General features: G+C 40.5%; 2 protein-coding genes across 3 annotated transcripts in view; one reads left to right on the top strand and one right to left on the bottom strand.

The window, feature by feature from the left end:
* capn10 (calpain 10) overlaps positions 1–18,183 on the bottom strand; it is a 162,671-nt gene that overhangs the window by 46,920 nt on the left and 97,568 nt on the right. The window lies entirely within an intron of this gene.
* ece2a (endothelin converting enzyme 2a) overlaps positions 2,994–18,183 on the top strand; it is a gene marked incomplete at its 5' end in the record, with an annotated part of 61,577 nt that continues 46,387 nt past the window's right edge. Inside the window, one exon of the mRNA XM_079570023.1 lies at positions 2,994–3,153. Coding sequence (XP_079426149.1) covers positions 2,994–3,153 — 160 coding nt within the window. The remainder of the gene's footprint in view (positions 3,154–18,183) is intronic.

The raw sequence follows: 18,183 nt of genomic DNA, 5'->3' as shown, positions 1-18,183 counted from the left end.
ACATTTTGTTGAGGTTTTGTCATGATAGATTGCTTACAAAACAATGCAATACTGCCATCTGCCGGAGCGAAGTATGCGCACATGTCAAGGCGTCTCTTTTTCTGGGAGGATTTACCATATCAAAACCTGACGTTGGTAATAATTAAATACACTGCAAGCAGGGCCGTAGCCAGGATTTAAAAAACAGTGAGGTCCGGATAATTGTTAAAGCCGGGGTGTCTGGGAGTCCTCCCCTAGGAATTTTCAGATTCAGATGTAATTTCCTGTATTTTAAGTGATCAAAAACACTTTTGTCTCATCCTGAAGCTGTTTTCAAAAATTGCTTTTTGTTGCACCGTTTGGGACCAGGAGGCCTGAGTGAATGTAGTGAGTGAGTGGATGGTGGTCGGACATGCAGGTGGTGCAGACTGGCCTCGCTTCCATCAGTCCACCCATGGGTGTAGGTTTGCGTGGGGACCATGGGGACATGTCTCCACCAATATTTCAGGATGGCCAAGTTGTCTCCACCAACTTCATTCACATTGTGCAATCGGTAACACTTTATTTTACAGCACCCTTGATACATTGTACCTAACTAAATGTAGTACAATGCGATGTGCTCTGTAAGAATGTGTAGTAACTTAGATACACAATGGAAAAATATGTATTTGTATTTTGCAGGTACATAATGTATTAAGACATAACTTTAACCCTAAGCCCTAACCCGAGGGTCTCATGTCCTATTACATAACATACCTACAAAGTACTAATACAAGTTATTCCATTATGTATCTAACCCATAGGGACAGGTTAGTACACATCGTTATAGAGCACATTGCATTGTACTAAATTAAGTTAGGTACAATGTGTCAAGGTACTGTAAAATAAAGTGATATTGTGCGATCTTTCACAAAGACTTGACTCAGATGTGGGAACTAAAGTGTCCCCACATAGTACCACCAAACCTACGCCCTTGAGTCGACCCAAGGGCAGTGGGTGCAGCCGTGCACCCACTGAAGTTTGACATGATGAATATCACAAAATAAAATATCTATTTAACATCTATTTCATCCATTTTTACTGTGAAGCAGGTTTTCCAAACAGTTTTGCTCGCCTGAGTGAGAGGCAATAATGTCTTGTCCTAAATAAACACTAAAATATTAAATGAAAATGTCCGTTTTTAATTGAAAACGAGGCTGTGGGTGTGAACGGGTAAAGCTGAGGGTTTTGCTTTGGCTCATTCTGAACATCAGACTCTGGTTTGGACACTGCGCTCTGGCCCCGCTCCCTTTGCGTCGCCCTCACTGTCAAACCACTGGGAGCTACAAAGGTGAATGCGCTGGTTTAGGCTCTCATTAAAGCGAAGATCATTTATACGCAGGACAACTTTGCATGAGACAGAAACAAAGTGAGCAGCAGAGGAGGAGAGCAATGATGAGGCACAGACGCTTCTCCTCCTCTCGCTCCTCAGATCAGAATGAGAGGAAAACTCCTGTTATATATCGGAGTCACCGTCAGTCTGAGGCGCACTGGCTCCTCTCTCTTTATGACCGTGAGCAAAGAAATTGCATCTGGATCAAACTCTGGCGCGGTTCATAAAGCCGCGCCCCCGCCGCCACAGCGGAGTTTTACGCACGCGGGCCCAAAGCAGCTCATGAGGTTCGGTTTTAGAGTGGACACATAAAGGTTCATAACAAGCCCATCCACGTCTGAACCAGAGGCTCTTCCGCCTGTAGAAGCCCGTGTTTACAACATGCATGTGCGCAGTAAAGGATTCAATGTGTAAAATTTGACCGATAGGTCCGGACCTCGGTGACCTCAATGGTAGATAAGTGCCATGACTGCAAGTATGATCTGATTGTGTTTGGTTGTATATTAAGCTTTTATTGAGAAATAAAAGCTGTCCTGCTGCAAGCGTTTTTTTTCTTCCCTTTTTCTTTTTTATCCAAGAACAACACACGGATTTGCCAACTGCAACATTTACACTATTTGAAGAGCTTCGCCTTTATTACGGACGTATGTAAGTAACTAAGAGCTAGTTTTGGACCTCGCGTTCATATTTGTCATGTATTAAATGACTAAACATCCATCTCCGAGATCTCCAAGAAACAAATATTGATAGCGCAATTATCGAATGTCTGCTTTCCGCCCGTTTTGAGTGTTTCTCAGTGAACACACTGCCCAAAGTGACTGAACTGTCGGGACTCAACAGCTGCACGTGTAGCCTCCGTAGCTAGCCTGTTAGCATAATAGATCCATGGTTAGCACGTGCCTCAGGCATGGGCATGCGGGGCTTGAAGATGCACTGACTTGAGCTCATAGGTCAACAACAACAACAACACAGAAGAAGAAGAAGCTGTGGCTTCTGCTAATATCTTAACATAGTAAAGTAAGATGAAAGAAATAGCTTTGTTATTAAGTGGCCAACAGCTGGACCGCTGGCTGACTCTTCACTTCCGGTAGCAAATTTAAAGAAAATAAACTATCCGCTGGGTTAGAAAGATGAACAAATTGGTTGTAGTCAAATTATTGATAAGCTCTTGACCACCACCTTTACCCAAATCTAAAAGCTTCTTGAAAAAAGTGTTTTGAAAAAATGCAATAAAAGAGCGACAAAAACGTGATGGAAAAAAACGATAAAAAAGTGACAAAAAACAGGGATGTGGCAAAAATGTGATGAAAACCCATCAAAAAAGAGATGACCTTTTTTTTCACAAAGTGATGACAACATGAGGAAAAAGATCCATTTATATGAGTTAAGGCTGTAACCTAGATCTGGGTAAAGCTGAACTGCAGAACATGTATGATAATAGTAGATAATAGTTTCACCTTTTAGTTTCCAAAATAGCAATGTAGTTTTCCTTCACTTTACTTTTTGGTTGTTATGGTCATGAATCATTTGACCTACTGACATGAATTATTAACGAATATGATGTGTGGGCCATATTTTGAGGAAGCATTGTTTAGATTAGTGATTGGTATTCTGTAATTTTCTATTTGATAACTTCCAGAATATGACTCACCTGCCAGCGGAGAATTCGAGGTATAAGGATGTTGACTACTGGGATGAGCGCTACAAAACAGAGCAATGCTATGACTGGCTGGGCGGCTTCTCCAATTTCCAGCACTTGTTGAAAAAGCACATTAGAAGAGAAGACTCCATTCTTATATTAGGTAAGTCTTTTGTTGTGTTCGTATAAATTGTATAATTCAAGCGTACACACAGTTCAATGAATCCTTATTATAATGTAATATAAATGTAGGCTGCAATTTACTTTTGTTTATTTATCACGGAGTACACTTATCTTCATAATTTTCTCAAGTTAGAGTATATGTATCAATACTGTGGTTAAAAGTGTTTGGTTTTGTGTGTCTGGTTGTCCATCACTGGGCTGTCTATGTCCTGTCTCGTGGCATTTGGAAAGTGTCTATTGCTTGTCATTGCGATGGTCAAGTCTGATGGCCATGGCTGTCACTTAGGGTGTCACTTCAATCCTATCCATCTGAAGAGGTGCTGGGTAGGCATTAACTGTGATTATATAACTGTGTAATTAACCCTCTAGTTCAGTGATTCATATAGGAGGGTCCGGGCACTGTTGAGGGACCCCTAAACTTGTCTACTAAATAGGCACAAAAAAGTTTGACTTTACAATGATTTCTTATTTCTAATTTCAAGGTTTGAGTATGTCCACTAGATGGCGCTCCTGTACAGAGCATAAACAGCACTAGCAACATTTACTGCGCACAGCTTTACCTGCAGTATTTCCATTCTCTCTCAACTCCCATGTTTTCACTCATATTCTCCACTTTTTAGAATATTTAAACATGATGATTGTTAAAATCTTCCAAGCAAATTTTGAAGCATACACACGATACAGTTGTGCACGATACATAACTGCAACATTTATGTCCTCTAGTAGATTATGAAGCACCAAATGTATATAGTCTGCGTGCATAATGTTTTTGTATAGCCTTTCTTTTAATGTTCTTTGCATAACATCAACCTGCCAGGGGCACGGTTAGAATCTGGCATATTTATATTTGTTAAGATGTTCATTAAAATATGCTGTTCGCCTTTTTCATGAAATAAATAAAAAAGTAAAAAAGCATATGAATGTATAAGGAGGAAAAAGCACACTGCCATCTCTGTAGAGGGATGAAAGGCTATGCTGCTCTTAAACCTCGCACACTCTCTTTGTATTGCACATGTTTGTGTGGAGTGAGGGTTTGTTAAATTTGTGTCACAGGGTTACGGGCTTTTTTTTGTTATGTGTAAAAGGCTGTGAGAAGGGGAGCTTGCTGTAGACTTTCAGTGCCTACTTTTGTGTTTCTGACAGGTCCTAATTCTTCAAGACAAACCTTGTGTCAATATTCAGACAGCATAATTAGTCTATTCCTTTGTTAATGCCGTGGTGTCATGGAACTGTGAATAAAATGCATTTTTCCTCTCAGTATAGGTACAATGAATGACAGACACATATTAGTCTTATTTTTCAGTGCGTGTCATTGTCACACATACAGCTGGGGCCACAACTCTTAAGCCTGATGTGTTAAATATTTTTGTCTATGTCTCCTGCACAGATCTGCTGCAGACTTTAGGATTTCTTTTCTCTTACACTCATTTATACCCAGAAGAGAGGCATTAGAGCGCTTCACTGCTCTCATCTCATAGGGCATCTCTGTCGCCTTGTTAAAATCATGGAATTACACGTTTCTGTCAGCAGCACGTGTTGTGGCTTCTTCAACAACACACATGCGCTAACCAGCAGATATATATAGGCAACTCAGCTGTAAAGATGCAGCAGCTCTCACGTGTTCTATAGACATGAAGAGCTCTTAAAAGCACTTAAATACTGTCACGCTTGGACAAATGCCTGCCATGGCTCTACACATTTCGCTGCCTAACTCCACTTGTCAAGTCTGTAAATCCACAGAGATTATTGGCTTGTATGAAGTGACACAATACATTTCTGTCACTACAGCAGAGAGAAAGAGAGACAGACAGAGAGAGAGAGAGAGAGAGAGAGACAGAAGACACTGGAAAATGCATTTCACATTGTGATAGGTGAATAGAGGCAAAGTAAATACTCGATGTGAGCCACTCCACTGTCTGTAAAGTAATGTGTGGAGTGCACAGAGAAAGACCAGCATAATCACATCTGATCACATCTCATTTGGTCCTCTGGACTTACGCATGAATTTATGATGTCTGAGCTGGGCAATTTTTTTTTTTTTTTTTTTCGATTTTCTTATAAAAAAAAAAACCTGCTGGCTGTAAATATATATATATATATATTTTTTTGTTGAAGTGCATAAACAAACCCAAAAATTCTAATTTTGGGGGGGATTTTCTGAAAATATGAACCCTAGTCTCTTCTTCTGTATCTAAAAAGCTTTCCTTTGTCTTCATCTCACGGCTTTCAGTCCCCAACCTATAATCTGCTTCTTAATTGTGCCTTGTCATCTAACCATTAACAGTGCAGTAACTTAAATGTGCGCTTGAAGAATTATGTACCGAGTGTGTGTTAAAGGGGCTAGATGCAAGTTAGCCATTTTATACTCACTACTGCCACCTCAGGCCATACGTGTAACTGCACCTTCTATATTAAGCTCATGCATGACGGCACTTCGGACCTGAATTAAAACCTTTTTGAGTGACGGTGCAGGATTTTAGATGCAGTTGTGGTGAACAGGTCTGGGCTCATTCTACACATTAGGACATGGCTGGAACATGTAGGGGGAGGAAAATACTTAATTTAAAAAAATTTAAAGAGGGGGTATTATGCAAAATCGACTTTTTCAAGCTTTACATCATGTTATTATGTCATTCCCTCATTAAAAACATGCCTGAAGTGTTGCCTTGGCACATTCACGTATTTTTGAGTAATCTGTAAAACTCTGATGGCAGCCATTTTAGGGATAGGTTTGCCTTAGTCCTCCTAGGAACGCCCCCACCTCCTGGAGACGCCTCCGAGCTTTCGTCACCAGCCGAGGTAACCAACCACTGCTCCTCAGCAGAGCCCCCTCCCCACTGATGCCACAGACAGCGTGTGGAGGGGGCGTGTCGGAAAGAGTCAGAGGTTCTCAAAGAGACTGGGGCCTATTTCAAGACATTCACTACAGCCATTTTGAGAGAGCAATTTTATACAAGGCAGTTACTCTAATTTACTGCATTTACAGACCAGCAGAAGGTTTTGTCATCATTGTCGTGTGCTATAGACTGGTGCTATGTGACTGAAAAAAGCATAATACCCCCTCTTTAAACTCTGTATAGAGTCAGTGAGTGAGGCCCAAGGAAACAATCTATCTGCTTTGTCCGCCAAGACCACAACAGACAAGTGTCTTACTTTTCTCTTTTCACATAGTTATAGTTAAAAGGGTTCCTCCTCTCCTTGACCTTCCCACTCAGGCACGGGGAGAACATAAAAACTCCACACAGAGAGGGACAGTGTGGGAATTCAACCTGGACCTTGTTGCTGTGAGGCAAGCGCAACACACTTGGCTACAATGCCATCTTCATTTTGAACTTTCTATATCAAATACACTGATGTCTACTACAAGCAGCACATTTCACTTTCCAAATGAAAAGTAAACCTGTTTGAAGAGGCAGATAAGATTTCATGGCGTTAATGCGTGACATAACTCTGCTCGCATTGGCCTGGCTGGTTGTGTGCAGAGGCCTGAGGTTATGTGTGTCAAAGCATTGCGTCAAACTGCCCCTGACCCCCCCACGTGTTGTGTGTGTTAGCTTTATTGCCAAACATTAGCACTGCTGATCAACCTGGTCCAGTGATCTCTACTTCTTCATTTAGGGCCTGCTCCAGGCGCCTGCCAATGATGTAATGGGCCCACATATCCCAGTGGTCTGAGCGAGTGCCAACTTCGATCACCCCCCTCAGGCACAGGCACTGGGAGTTGATGTCATAGCTATCACCCTGGGCTGTGGAAGGGATTAGGTTGTGAGGTGCCATGGGAGTTTTACCCTAAGTAATGTGTAATCTTTATTTCCATATTTTGCTACTAGCTAAATCACTCTCGTCATTAATCGTAGTTACCAAGGGCTACATGACTAATAAAGTTTATGTTGTTTTGCCTTGGCATTGCATCAGTTCAAATAACAATAGAATATTGTTCTTTTCTTGTCTTATCATTTTGATGTGAAAAAAGGAATCTGGATAAGATTTTACATAAAATATAAATATAAAAATAACATTATGTCATATTCATAATGCTGTATAACCCAAATACAGCATGCATGGGTATAGTAAAGGCCCTATCCGCAAGTTCAGCCAGTAACTGTCCATGACTTTTATTTGGTGGAGGCTTTGAGCTTGTCCTACTTTGATCTTGCGTATTTTGCATTGTGTGTGATGAAAGAAGGTGATTATTTGTCAAGGAATGGTGGAGATGCCTGCCTGCGGGACAGCTGACTTCAGTCTAAAGTCTGTGCCATAATTAAAATGACTTTATTTGATACATTACCACACAAGGGGTATGCATTACATGACTCTTTCATCTTTCGCACCCAAGTTGTTCTTTCTCTTAAACACCTCCTTGTGCTTATGTCACTTCTTTATCATCAACATCTATTTTGACTCTCTGATTATTGCCTTGTGCGGCCAGTGAGAATAAGAAATGAGCTTTAAGCAAATGAACAAAACATTTTACAGGTTACATTTGGAGGTTATGTTTTGCTTGGGTAGAGTTGCTAGTTTAGTTTGGTTAATGTTTATAGAGCACATCTCTATTATGCTAAATATTTTTAAGGTTTTTTAAATCAGTACTTGGCATTTGTTTGCCATTTTATGCTGACTTCATCATATGGTGTGTGTGTATGTCCTACTGTCAGGCACCTTAAGCTAGCCTGGCTTTGCCACACTACAGAAAGAAAGTGGGTGTGGCCTGCCAGGCGAAAGATCTGCTGCAATGTGCCCAAAGGTGTAAGGATCCTCGTCCCAATTAATGGTTCTTTCTCAAAATTCAATTTTGTCTCTTTCTCAAAATTCAACCTGTTGAAAAATGTTTTGACTATGCTGAGCTAGGAATGTCGTAGGGCTGAACGATATGGACAAGTTTCATATCTCGATATTTATGCCAGATATCTCGATATCGATGCAATATGACATAACTATGAGTTCCGTGAAAACCAAGTATTTTTCAGAAAAATAAAAACATCATAATACAAAAAAGTGCAGTCTTGAATGTTCATATCTCGATATCGATATGATCTATGATATGATAAGCCCTTGAATGTAGTTAATTGAGATCTTATGGGGGATTGGTTAACAGCACAAAAATGGAAGTAAATTAATAGTACCCATTTAAGGTACGCCTTGGTACAGTTTGCTTTTTTTTTTCTCTGTGAATTAGTTGAATATAGGAGTTTGCCCTCAGAAGTAATATGAGCCATATACCGGTACTTTGTAATCCAGAGCTCTGCCTGATTCTATCCTTTATTTCTTGTAACCACCAAATACTATTCCCTCATGTGGCTAGTTCTCCCTTGTCTTCATGTTATCTCTCCTCTGTCCAGTTCACATTTGACAGCCCATTTCAGACCACCCGAACAGGAACAGGCTTGTCTTTTATTTGAACACCACAGAGGCTTGTATGAGGCAGACAGGGTTCAGAGGAATAATACAGATCACTCTCTGAGCTGCGACACTTTGCGCCTGCCCTTCCTCTTATTGATTGTTAGACTTCCTTCCTGTGGCAGACAGGAGGGGGCGGAGCCTTGTCATCAGATAAACTTGTATCAGCCTGTGTTCATCTGTCACTGGATTTGTTTGTGGAGATTGTGTGCAGTTTTTGAAGTAATACAATAATTATATTATTAGGGGAAGCAACATGTAGTAATAATAGAAAGGAAAAACGGGGCTGTAAAATAAAGTTTTATTGTACAACTAACAACAGCAACACTTGTTTATTGTTTCTATGACAACATCTAGCTTCCTGCCTCCTGCTACCACCTAAATTACGAACAATGAAAAGGGTCTATTGGTAACAAGAAAGGAGTGTGGGGATTAGGGGTGGGAATCTGTGGGTACCTCATGATTCGATACGATGCGCAATACATGGCTCACGATAACGATTATCTCACACCGATATTGCGATAATCGATATATTGCACAAAAATACAAAAAACATGCTACTTTTAACATATTTATTTAACATACTCCATATTATTCATCATTTGCATTTCTTTTAATGTGCTTTGTACCGATCTATAAATGATCCCTGACTTACACACTGAAAATGGGTCTATAGATCTGTCAGTGACTTCATTTACATTTAAATAAACAAGAAACCACAGTCCTATTTCCAAAGGAATCTTCTTTATAAATATAAAAACTATCATTAAAAGTAATTTATTTGTGTGACTGTGTTTGGTTCAGGTGCAGCTGTAGTGCTGCCCTCTGCTGATCTAACTGAATTCTTGGTCATTATTGGCCTCTATTGACTGTGAAAACAGTGGAGCACTGCTGCCTCATTAATTAGCATGACGCGGCCATTAATATGCATAGCGTCATCAAAAGTATCGATATCGGAATAAAAAGTATCGACATCGTATTGTCCTGCAAAATATCGCAATATATCGGAATATTGTCACACTCCTAGTGGGGATTGCAGTGGACTGCTTCATGTTGGTGAATAATAATGTCATTGGCTTGGGTGTTTTCTTTAATAATCAGTGATAATGCACTGGACTCACAAAAAGCAGTAGTTTTTATGCAACAGATGCTCACCAACCCACTGCTCTTCCACAGCGTTGCATCACATTGCGGCAGACGAGAAGCCAGCTTATGAATGGAGCCTGATCTTGAATGAATGACAGACTGAAGGAGAAAATAAAACATAAAACAACAGAGACACACTCTGTTTGAAGACCCTCATTCCATAGATGTTTCATTATTTTTCACAACCCGTCTTTATCTGCACCACATAACTGGCAGCTTTCCCATTCTTTGGGAGCCTTCACTATGGTGCAGTCAGTAAGTCAGTGGGGTGCAGTCTCCCTCCGACCATACCCTCAGCTTTCTTCCTTTTTTTTATTTTGCTGCTGTAAGAAGTGGTCTTGTTTATGAATGAGCTACAGCGTTACAGTATGTGAATGGAAAACGCAAGATCCTCAATGAAACACGGCAACCAAGGGGGAAAAAAAACGAGGGAAGAGGCTTGGTGAATGAAACCATGAAAGGGAGGGCGGGTGATGCGGGTACGATTTGATCAGAATTTGAAATGGGCCTGGTATGAGATTGGTGTGTCACTCTTATGTATGCTGATCAGGTAGGAGGATGCCGTGGAGGAGGACTGTGAGCCAATGGGGATCTCCACTGCCCTGCTCACACGGTGTCCTCTGTAAGCTCGTGCTCCGTGCCTTGAATACTAACAGGTTACCCGGGCAACCAGGCGGGAAAGATTGATGGTACCAGGCTCGATAAACAGAGCAGAGCCGCTGCGCTGTGTGTCACTGGGACTGTGGCTCTCTTTGTTCTTGGACAGCCAGTCAGTTGTATCTATTCCACACATCTTTCTATACATTCACTCTGATCATGATTTCTTTCTGTATTAGTACATTATTTGGACACAATTTTCACATTATACCTATCTACCTGTCTATATGCGGTACACGGACTTACTGGTGATCATGTACTTCATTTGTGTATAGCTTCTTACTTTTTGTTATCTTCCTGTGCCTGTGATTAAAGTAAGCACATCTGGATATTTCCTCCTTTGGAATGAATGAAGTATTTTTATTTAGCTTTCTATGTAATCTGATTTTTTTTTTATTTTTAAATAATATATAATCAGTACACAGGTCACATAATGCTTAGTATATGAATCTTTTCTCAATTGAGTCACAATAAACTGTGTTGTTGTTTACAAATGTAACTAGAACCACTCACATTTCAAAAGACTTAAATGGACTAGATGCAGGTTGGTCATTTTATACTCACTACTGCCACCTCAGGTTTTACGTGTAACTGCAGTCTATGTTAAGCTTGTGCATAACGGCACTTTGGACCCGAATTAACAACTTTTTGAGTGGCAGTCCAGGATTTTAGAGGCAGTTGTGGAGAACAGGGGCTCATTCTACACATTAGGACATTGCTGGAACATGTAGGGGGAGGAAAACACATATTAACATTTCTATATGGTCCCTTTTAATACTAAGTTTTTATTTTCAGTAAATTCTTTGTTATAATTGCACTGAAAAAGAACAAATGATTACTGCCAAAATAACATTCAAGCTACTAACTACTAAACTAGGTATATGAAATTGGTGAAAAGTTATAAAATTGGTGATTGGAGTGATACAAGCGAATCAGTTTTGGGGAGTGGCTGCAAACCACGAGACTCTCCTCCTTTAAACTGAAAGCAAGAGAGGCCAACTTTTCCCCAAGATGAATCAGAAACAAACATTTAGCTTTTAAGTGTCCAGAAATGCTAGTAGTAGTAGTAGTAGTAGTAGTAGTAGTAGTAGTAGTAGTACATATTTAGTTTTGAAGGATTTTTTAACATTGCCAGACTTAATGCTGCCTCTCACTCTGGATGTTTTCTGAGAATGGCTGTCATCTCTTTCACTGCTGCGCTGTGAGCGGACCACTCTCTGCTCTGACTCACTGCAGTAGCAGAAGGCTTCAAGGGGAGACGGCGTGTGCTCGCTATTCACTACTTCAACACAAATTATACAGCAGGCCGGTGACTACTACTGACTACTTGATCCGATTAAACACAAGTAGCGTACAATTACGTATTCTTTGCAAAGGTGCTGCTGCGGTAACAAAGAGGTGCTATAAGGCCTTGAGTGAGTCAGAGTACAAAGACATGATTAGGGCGAAGGAGGAGACGTAGAAAATATGTTGTTTTTTGTAGCCTGGGAGCCACCCCTAAACTGAAATTAAATATTGCAGAGGTTCAAAACAGGCTCAAACATACACTATGTGGCAGCTCTGCAGTTTATAGAACATATCGAAGATATTGACCCTTAAGATACTGAAGAGATTAAATTAGTGGTCATATTTTCTGTGGCTCAAGGTAGGGCTGCAATTGCAATTTAGCTAAAGTAGTCTCAATGGGATCTGCTTATGTATAACAACATAATAAAGGAAGAGTGCATTTGTTTTATCACCACTGTTTAACCCTAAACCCTAGGGTTAAACCCTAACCCTGATTATGAATGATCATAGTCAATTGTCTTTTCCGTGTGCCATCATGATATGGATTTTTTTAATAGCAGATTTATGTGATGTTCCCAGCGTTTTGAAACTACTAGGACTCCCAGAGCAGTCTTTTTGACAGCTCCCATTCTGACCAATGGAGATCAGAGGGCACCACAGAAGTGCAGTGATCAAATATGACATTAAAATGAATGGAGCAGTCAAAATGAGGGTGCTAGTAGTTAAAGTTAGAATTACTCATATCTTGTTTTGATTTTACATTTACATAAAAATGACAACAGCAATAAAGTATATACAAATACAAGAAAAGTGAGGAGACGAGGAGCACAAAACATATATGTTGCAGTGTTTGGACAAATCCAAATCTTGGATCAGTCAAAATGACTGCCTTGGGAGTTCAAGGGTGAACTGCAGTCATTATGAGAGACAGGTCAATATATTGATTGGTGATTGGCATTCACACAGCCTCCTCTGGCTGCACCACACTTGTGCATCGTATTAGCCTGTGTCCCCTCGACCCTCTCTGCTCTCTCCCGCCCTTCCTCCCTCCGCTCTCTCTCTTTCTTTCTCTGTCACCTCTGCTGCCTGAGACCAAAGTGAGGAAGGAAGTGCAGCTGTGCCAGGTGCAGCTGCCAAATCGCCTCTCAAGACCTCAAGTGTTATTCAGAAACTCAGTGCACATTTTTTACTAAGACATGATGTGGAATTTAGTGCAGGGTCATTAAAGAGCCAAGAGTTACGTTTGTAGAAAATACCAACAGTGGTCACAAAATGTCATGTCCCAGCAATTAAATATGTGTTTTGTATTGCACCTGTTAAAGAATTACCTACTTCTATTCAATATTAGTTTAGTTGTTTATTACTTGGTAAATTAAAATTACTCAACACATAGTACCCAACGCAGCTTCAAAACTTATCCGGCACGTGATGGGTCTGCCCTCTTTGGGATGTAATAGAAAAAGATTCAGTGGCAATTTTGTTTTGCGAAAAAAAAAAGAAAAATCGCCTTTAAAGATTTTTTAGTATCGGTAAAAATGTATTGAAGGGACAGTGATGAACTACTGATAGATGATGAGAACCGCCTATGGTTTAATTCGACATGACTGCTGCGACTGGCAGTCTCCGCAATGTCTTCGCAACTTGGATTGATTGCACGGATACAAAGGGCCTATCTGTGGGCCTGTAGACTAGTTGGACTCGAGTTTCCGCTGTGAGACATTTCAGTGACGTCTCAGCAATGTCTCCGAGACCTGTCGGAGAATTTAAAAAGTCTCCGCTGAAATCAAACCTGTTTGTTTTCACCAAGACTACCTCAAGGCCGGTGAGATAGGCCCTTAATATAACTGATTTTGTACAGAATTGAGAGTTTTTTGAGTAACTGCTTTTTAGAGCAGTTTAGAGCAGTGTGTTTAAGCAAGTGATAAAAGCTTGCAGACATGTTCGGACATAGTGTTTCTCCTCAACAAGATATTGAACTGTTTACCCCAGGTGAAGTATTGAACCACAACTGCAGCTCCAGATTAGTCTTGTAGAGCTTGCAGAGATGTGTAAAAACACTACCTAGATTAATGTCACTGATGTCATGGTCACAGCAAGTTGACTCCCTCGTCATCAAGCATGTTTCATTCATTATGTTCAGAAGAGGGAAAACCCTGTAAGCAGGTAATGGCAGTGAGTGCGTCACCATTGTCCTAAACCAAAGAGTCCTCTGCAGTGACGCACTACTGACTGTCAGGCTGCAGCGCTAATGCAGACTTATACCCCTCCATCAGATGCACAGGCAGGAGCTGTTCACTCACACTGAGCTTTAGGTTCAAACAAACGTTTTTATATATATTCATCGCCTTACAATTTGTTCATCAAAGCTCTTATGACTTAATGTTTTTTTGCTGCTCATCCACTGTCCACCTATACAAACCATTTTTGGAAAAGAAGATTCAGTTTAGACTTTAATGTTAACATTAAAGCCGCTCTAAGGTACTCCACTTGCCGGCCCGGAATTGTTGCATTCCCACATTGCATTGCTAGATGCGCCACCTTCGAAACAGTGTGTTAACTTTGCCCTGCAGAGACAAGCTCCCCCACCCGCCAGTGCATCCCCAACATGCCTTTCACCTGCCCCCACATCATGTAAATGCAAACAGGTGCATGGATCACAAAATAAGTGCAAATGTTTGAAGCAGCAACAGTTAGCGTGCTAACACAGTGTTAAGCATTATGAACTGATAAACATCTGAGCGACTTGTTCTGATGCAGCTGAAATCCTAATGAAATGTCTATGTCCATTTGTTTAATAATCCAATGTCTATGTTGTGGGATATAAAACATCTGCACAGTAAATTTGATTCTAAGTGGAACATTAATGTTCTACATGCCAAAAAACACAGACTTACATGAGTTGCAGTTAAGCAAACAAACATAAGTTTCAAAATGTTTACTTTGCTGTGTTGGACAGTTTTGTCTCTGGGTGATGGCCTGAGTGGTTACATAATGCTGCTTGTAATGCAGCCGGCACAGACCAATAGACCCACACCTCCAGACGTCTTAATGCCCTGTCTGTCCCAGGCCAGGCCAGCACTGCATACAGAACACACACCACTCTCATCTCTTTTTGCCTCTTCACAGAGGAAATGACTTTGGAATGGCCGAGGAAGATGCAGGAAGAATGAGTTCAATTAGATAACAGCTATTTTGTTTATCATGATACTATACGCTTTACTTAACTTTCAATTGCAATTATAAATGTCAGTTGTAATTGAATCAAAAGTGAATAAGAAAAAAATCCCTGTGTTTTGGCCATAGTGGGCTTTAATACTAAAAAATATGAACAATCTCCTCTGAATAAATTTCAGTCTAAAGCATAATCTACAAACCATTCTCCCCTCCACCACCATAAACATTTATACTGCCTCTCACTGTCTTTGAGGTTCAAAGTCTCTTCATTAGATAGGCCTATGTATTTTTAGCCCTCACGTTTGGCTGAAGCATTATCCTCTGGTGCTAATAGTGCCATTAGAGCATAACAAGCATGTATGCATGGTCTGTATTAGTCTGGAGTAGGAATATAGGGACCAGATGGTGTGCCATGCTTTGTTGTGCCTTGTCCTTTCACTGAATACATCAAGTCTCTCAAAAGTAATAGACATGGCAGTGGACCATTTGGGATAAGTATAGTCACAGTCAGTACACCACACAGTATACAGTAGCCAAAGACAGACCACCATTGCGCAGTGAATTTTCTCTGCCTGTTGCCATAGCTACCAAGTTCTTAAGACAATATTGGTATAAAAACAGCTTGTTTTTTGGGTTGTTTTTTTAATGTATTCGTGTTTATGAGCTTCTGTTTCTGGGTGTTATTAAATGTGTGCACCATGGGATGGAAGGCTATAAAGGACACATTGCCATTGAAATCTTCTATAGGGGCTACAAGCAAACCATGTTCATTGTCCATAGACTAACTTGAGCTAAAAACAACACAAAAAGTGGAGAAAAGAACAAAAACAAAACTGGTAGCTGCTATATTTTAAATGAACAATACAAGTATTTTACATTTTAAAATCTCCATTCATTTATTTTTCTGGAATCTCACATTTAGCAGTTTTTATCATACAATCCCAGATCTATGAGACAGTCTAGGTAACTAAACAAGCATCTTGACTAATGGCAATCTACACTAAAACACTAAAAAGTTAGAAAATACTTTCACTGCCAGTTGTCACATTTGATCAATTTTTTGTTATTTAAAAAGTGAACAGTGGAAGCTGGAGACAGAAATCTGCTGAGAGATGTTTTGTCACCTCTAGCGGACCGTCCTGAACTGTACCGCCTATTCCTTGACTATACCACACTAAGAGCCTGTCCCATTTGGCTGCTGTGCAGTATGCTTGGATGATAAATGCAGTTCCTGTCACAGTATGTTGCTTATAAAGAAGATGAGAGCTTGCCTCATAAGTATTTGATGACGTGAGAGTCTCCTTAGACTTCTTGACATGTGCTACATTTCCCTTTTACTTATCTGTCTACATTATTGCAACAAATGTTGACATTGATTTTCTTCTGTTGATTTTGGGATCCTGTCTTTCATATCTGTGCTTCTGAATCTGTTTCCAGCTTTTCTACCTTTTTTCCTTCTTTATGCTTGACATCCTCCTCATCTTGCTCCCGTTTGGAGTCGGTTGTGCAGGTTACATAATACAAATCAGAGATGGGCGGATGTAGGGGAGTGGAACGATGGAAGAGGGAAGAAAGATGCCCTGCTTCTTTTACAAGATAACCTGATGTTGTCATGGTGTTCTGAGCAGTGCTTGTCTCATCACACTAACCTGGTCCCAGAAGATCTGTTGTCTCTAATTACAGACTTTATGTGAATCATCTTTGCTTTACTGTGGCCGCATTGAACATGTTGTTGTACATGGTAATTGTTGCTTACAGTTTCATGGTTAATGCCACCAACACATATATTTTTGTGGCACTGGTTTCTTGGTTGGAATGTTCACAGATAAATGATACCTAACCAACACTGCCGTAGATGTCGGAATTGAAGTCAAGCAAAACTTAGGACAAGCCTCACAGTCCATAAGGTATCAAAATCAAAACCAGACAAAGCATAAGCAACAGTGAGAGAAGAGGGACCACTTTGTCCCTGCTCCCAAGACTGATCTGCTTGCGGTGGACCTGCTTCACAAGAACATATTTTTCCCAATAATGGGGTGGCCTCATCTCTTATCTAATTAAGTTCCAGCTTTGTTTAGTTGCAGCACAAAACACTCGTATTGCGATTTCCCCGTTGGCATCAGTAGATTGGTTGCTTCAGCTTTAGCCTGTGTTGTGCTTATCCTCAGTCTCTGGTTCACCACACCCCTGCGAATGTCCCTCTCCCCCTATCCCAACATCATTTCATCTGTGTCACGGTGATTACGCTGTGCTCCTCTGACCTGGTGATGTAACTACTTTTTTGTCTGCAGCCTAAGACCACGACAGCCTTTAAATTCCCTCTCTGCCCCCTGAGTCCCTGCTGCACCATCCCTGGCTGGTTGTTCGGGTTTAATCTGGTTCCTAATGCATTTCCCAGCAAGAGCTCAGTGGACTGAAGTTTGGAAGGTTCCCAGCTGATTTGGTGCTCCAGTTGTATGAAGACTTAAAGCCGCTTATGCGAAAGTATTTTACGCTTTGATATGAAAGTCTAGCAAAAATGTGTGTCTCTGAGCAGGACCTAGTTACTACTTGATACTGTAGGGCTAGAGAGAGATGCACATATTTGTGAATTGAAGAATTACAATGGAATCTAGTGAATGAATGTCAGCGAATGTTAGTACAGCCACCGACAACAGTTTTTAAGTAGAATAAATAAAATGGACATGAATTAATTCTGCGTTGTTGCTTAGCTTTAATACATACAAACATAGTATCCCTCGAGGCAACTAAAGCCAAAACTGGGGTAAGTTGTTCAAATCACATTCATACTTTGAAAACAACTTTGACACTTTGGCCATTGTTTTATTTATTCACATATCCAACAGACATATGTTTTCTATGGGCAGCATTATGCACTGTGTGGCCTGGGAAATCAGCTCTAGTCAGTGGACCCTTGGATCAACAGGGACGTGACACTACAGTGGGTTCAGGAATTTACCTTTCAGTTTATTCCGGTGTTATTAGTAAGTGAAGAAAATATTCAAAGTAATTACCACATACCTATATGTTTGAGCTTGGCCAGCTGCCTGTCTTGCTCTTATGTGTTTTGTACAGATTAAAACACCTTGCACCACTTGTATTTTTTGTTTGTTTTAGATGCCTGATTTTATCCTGTTTGTCGAATGCCTATATATGTATATCGTTTGGTTTATTTCCTGTGTACGTATAGACCAATGTGAGAAAGTATGTTGGTGACAGCAGTGTTTTCAGGACGAGTGCTGTTTTCGAGTTTAGCATCAAACAGTAAGAAAGAGAGAGAGAGACTGTGGCCCTTAGCTAGTTCGCTCATCAAGTATGCGGTGAGAGTCGACGCTGCAGCAGAGACGCC

Source organism: Gobius niger (assembly GCF_951799975.1).
Source record: "Gobius niger genome assembly, chromosome: 13".
Classification (NCBI taxonomy): domain Eukaryota; kingdom Metazoa; phylum Chordata; class Actinopteri; order Gobiiformes; family Gobiidae; genus Gobius; species Gobius niger.
This window is presented reverse-complemented; position numbering and strand designations above follow the sequence as displayed.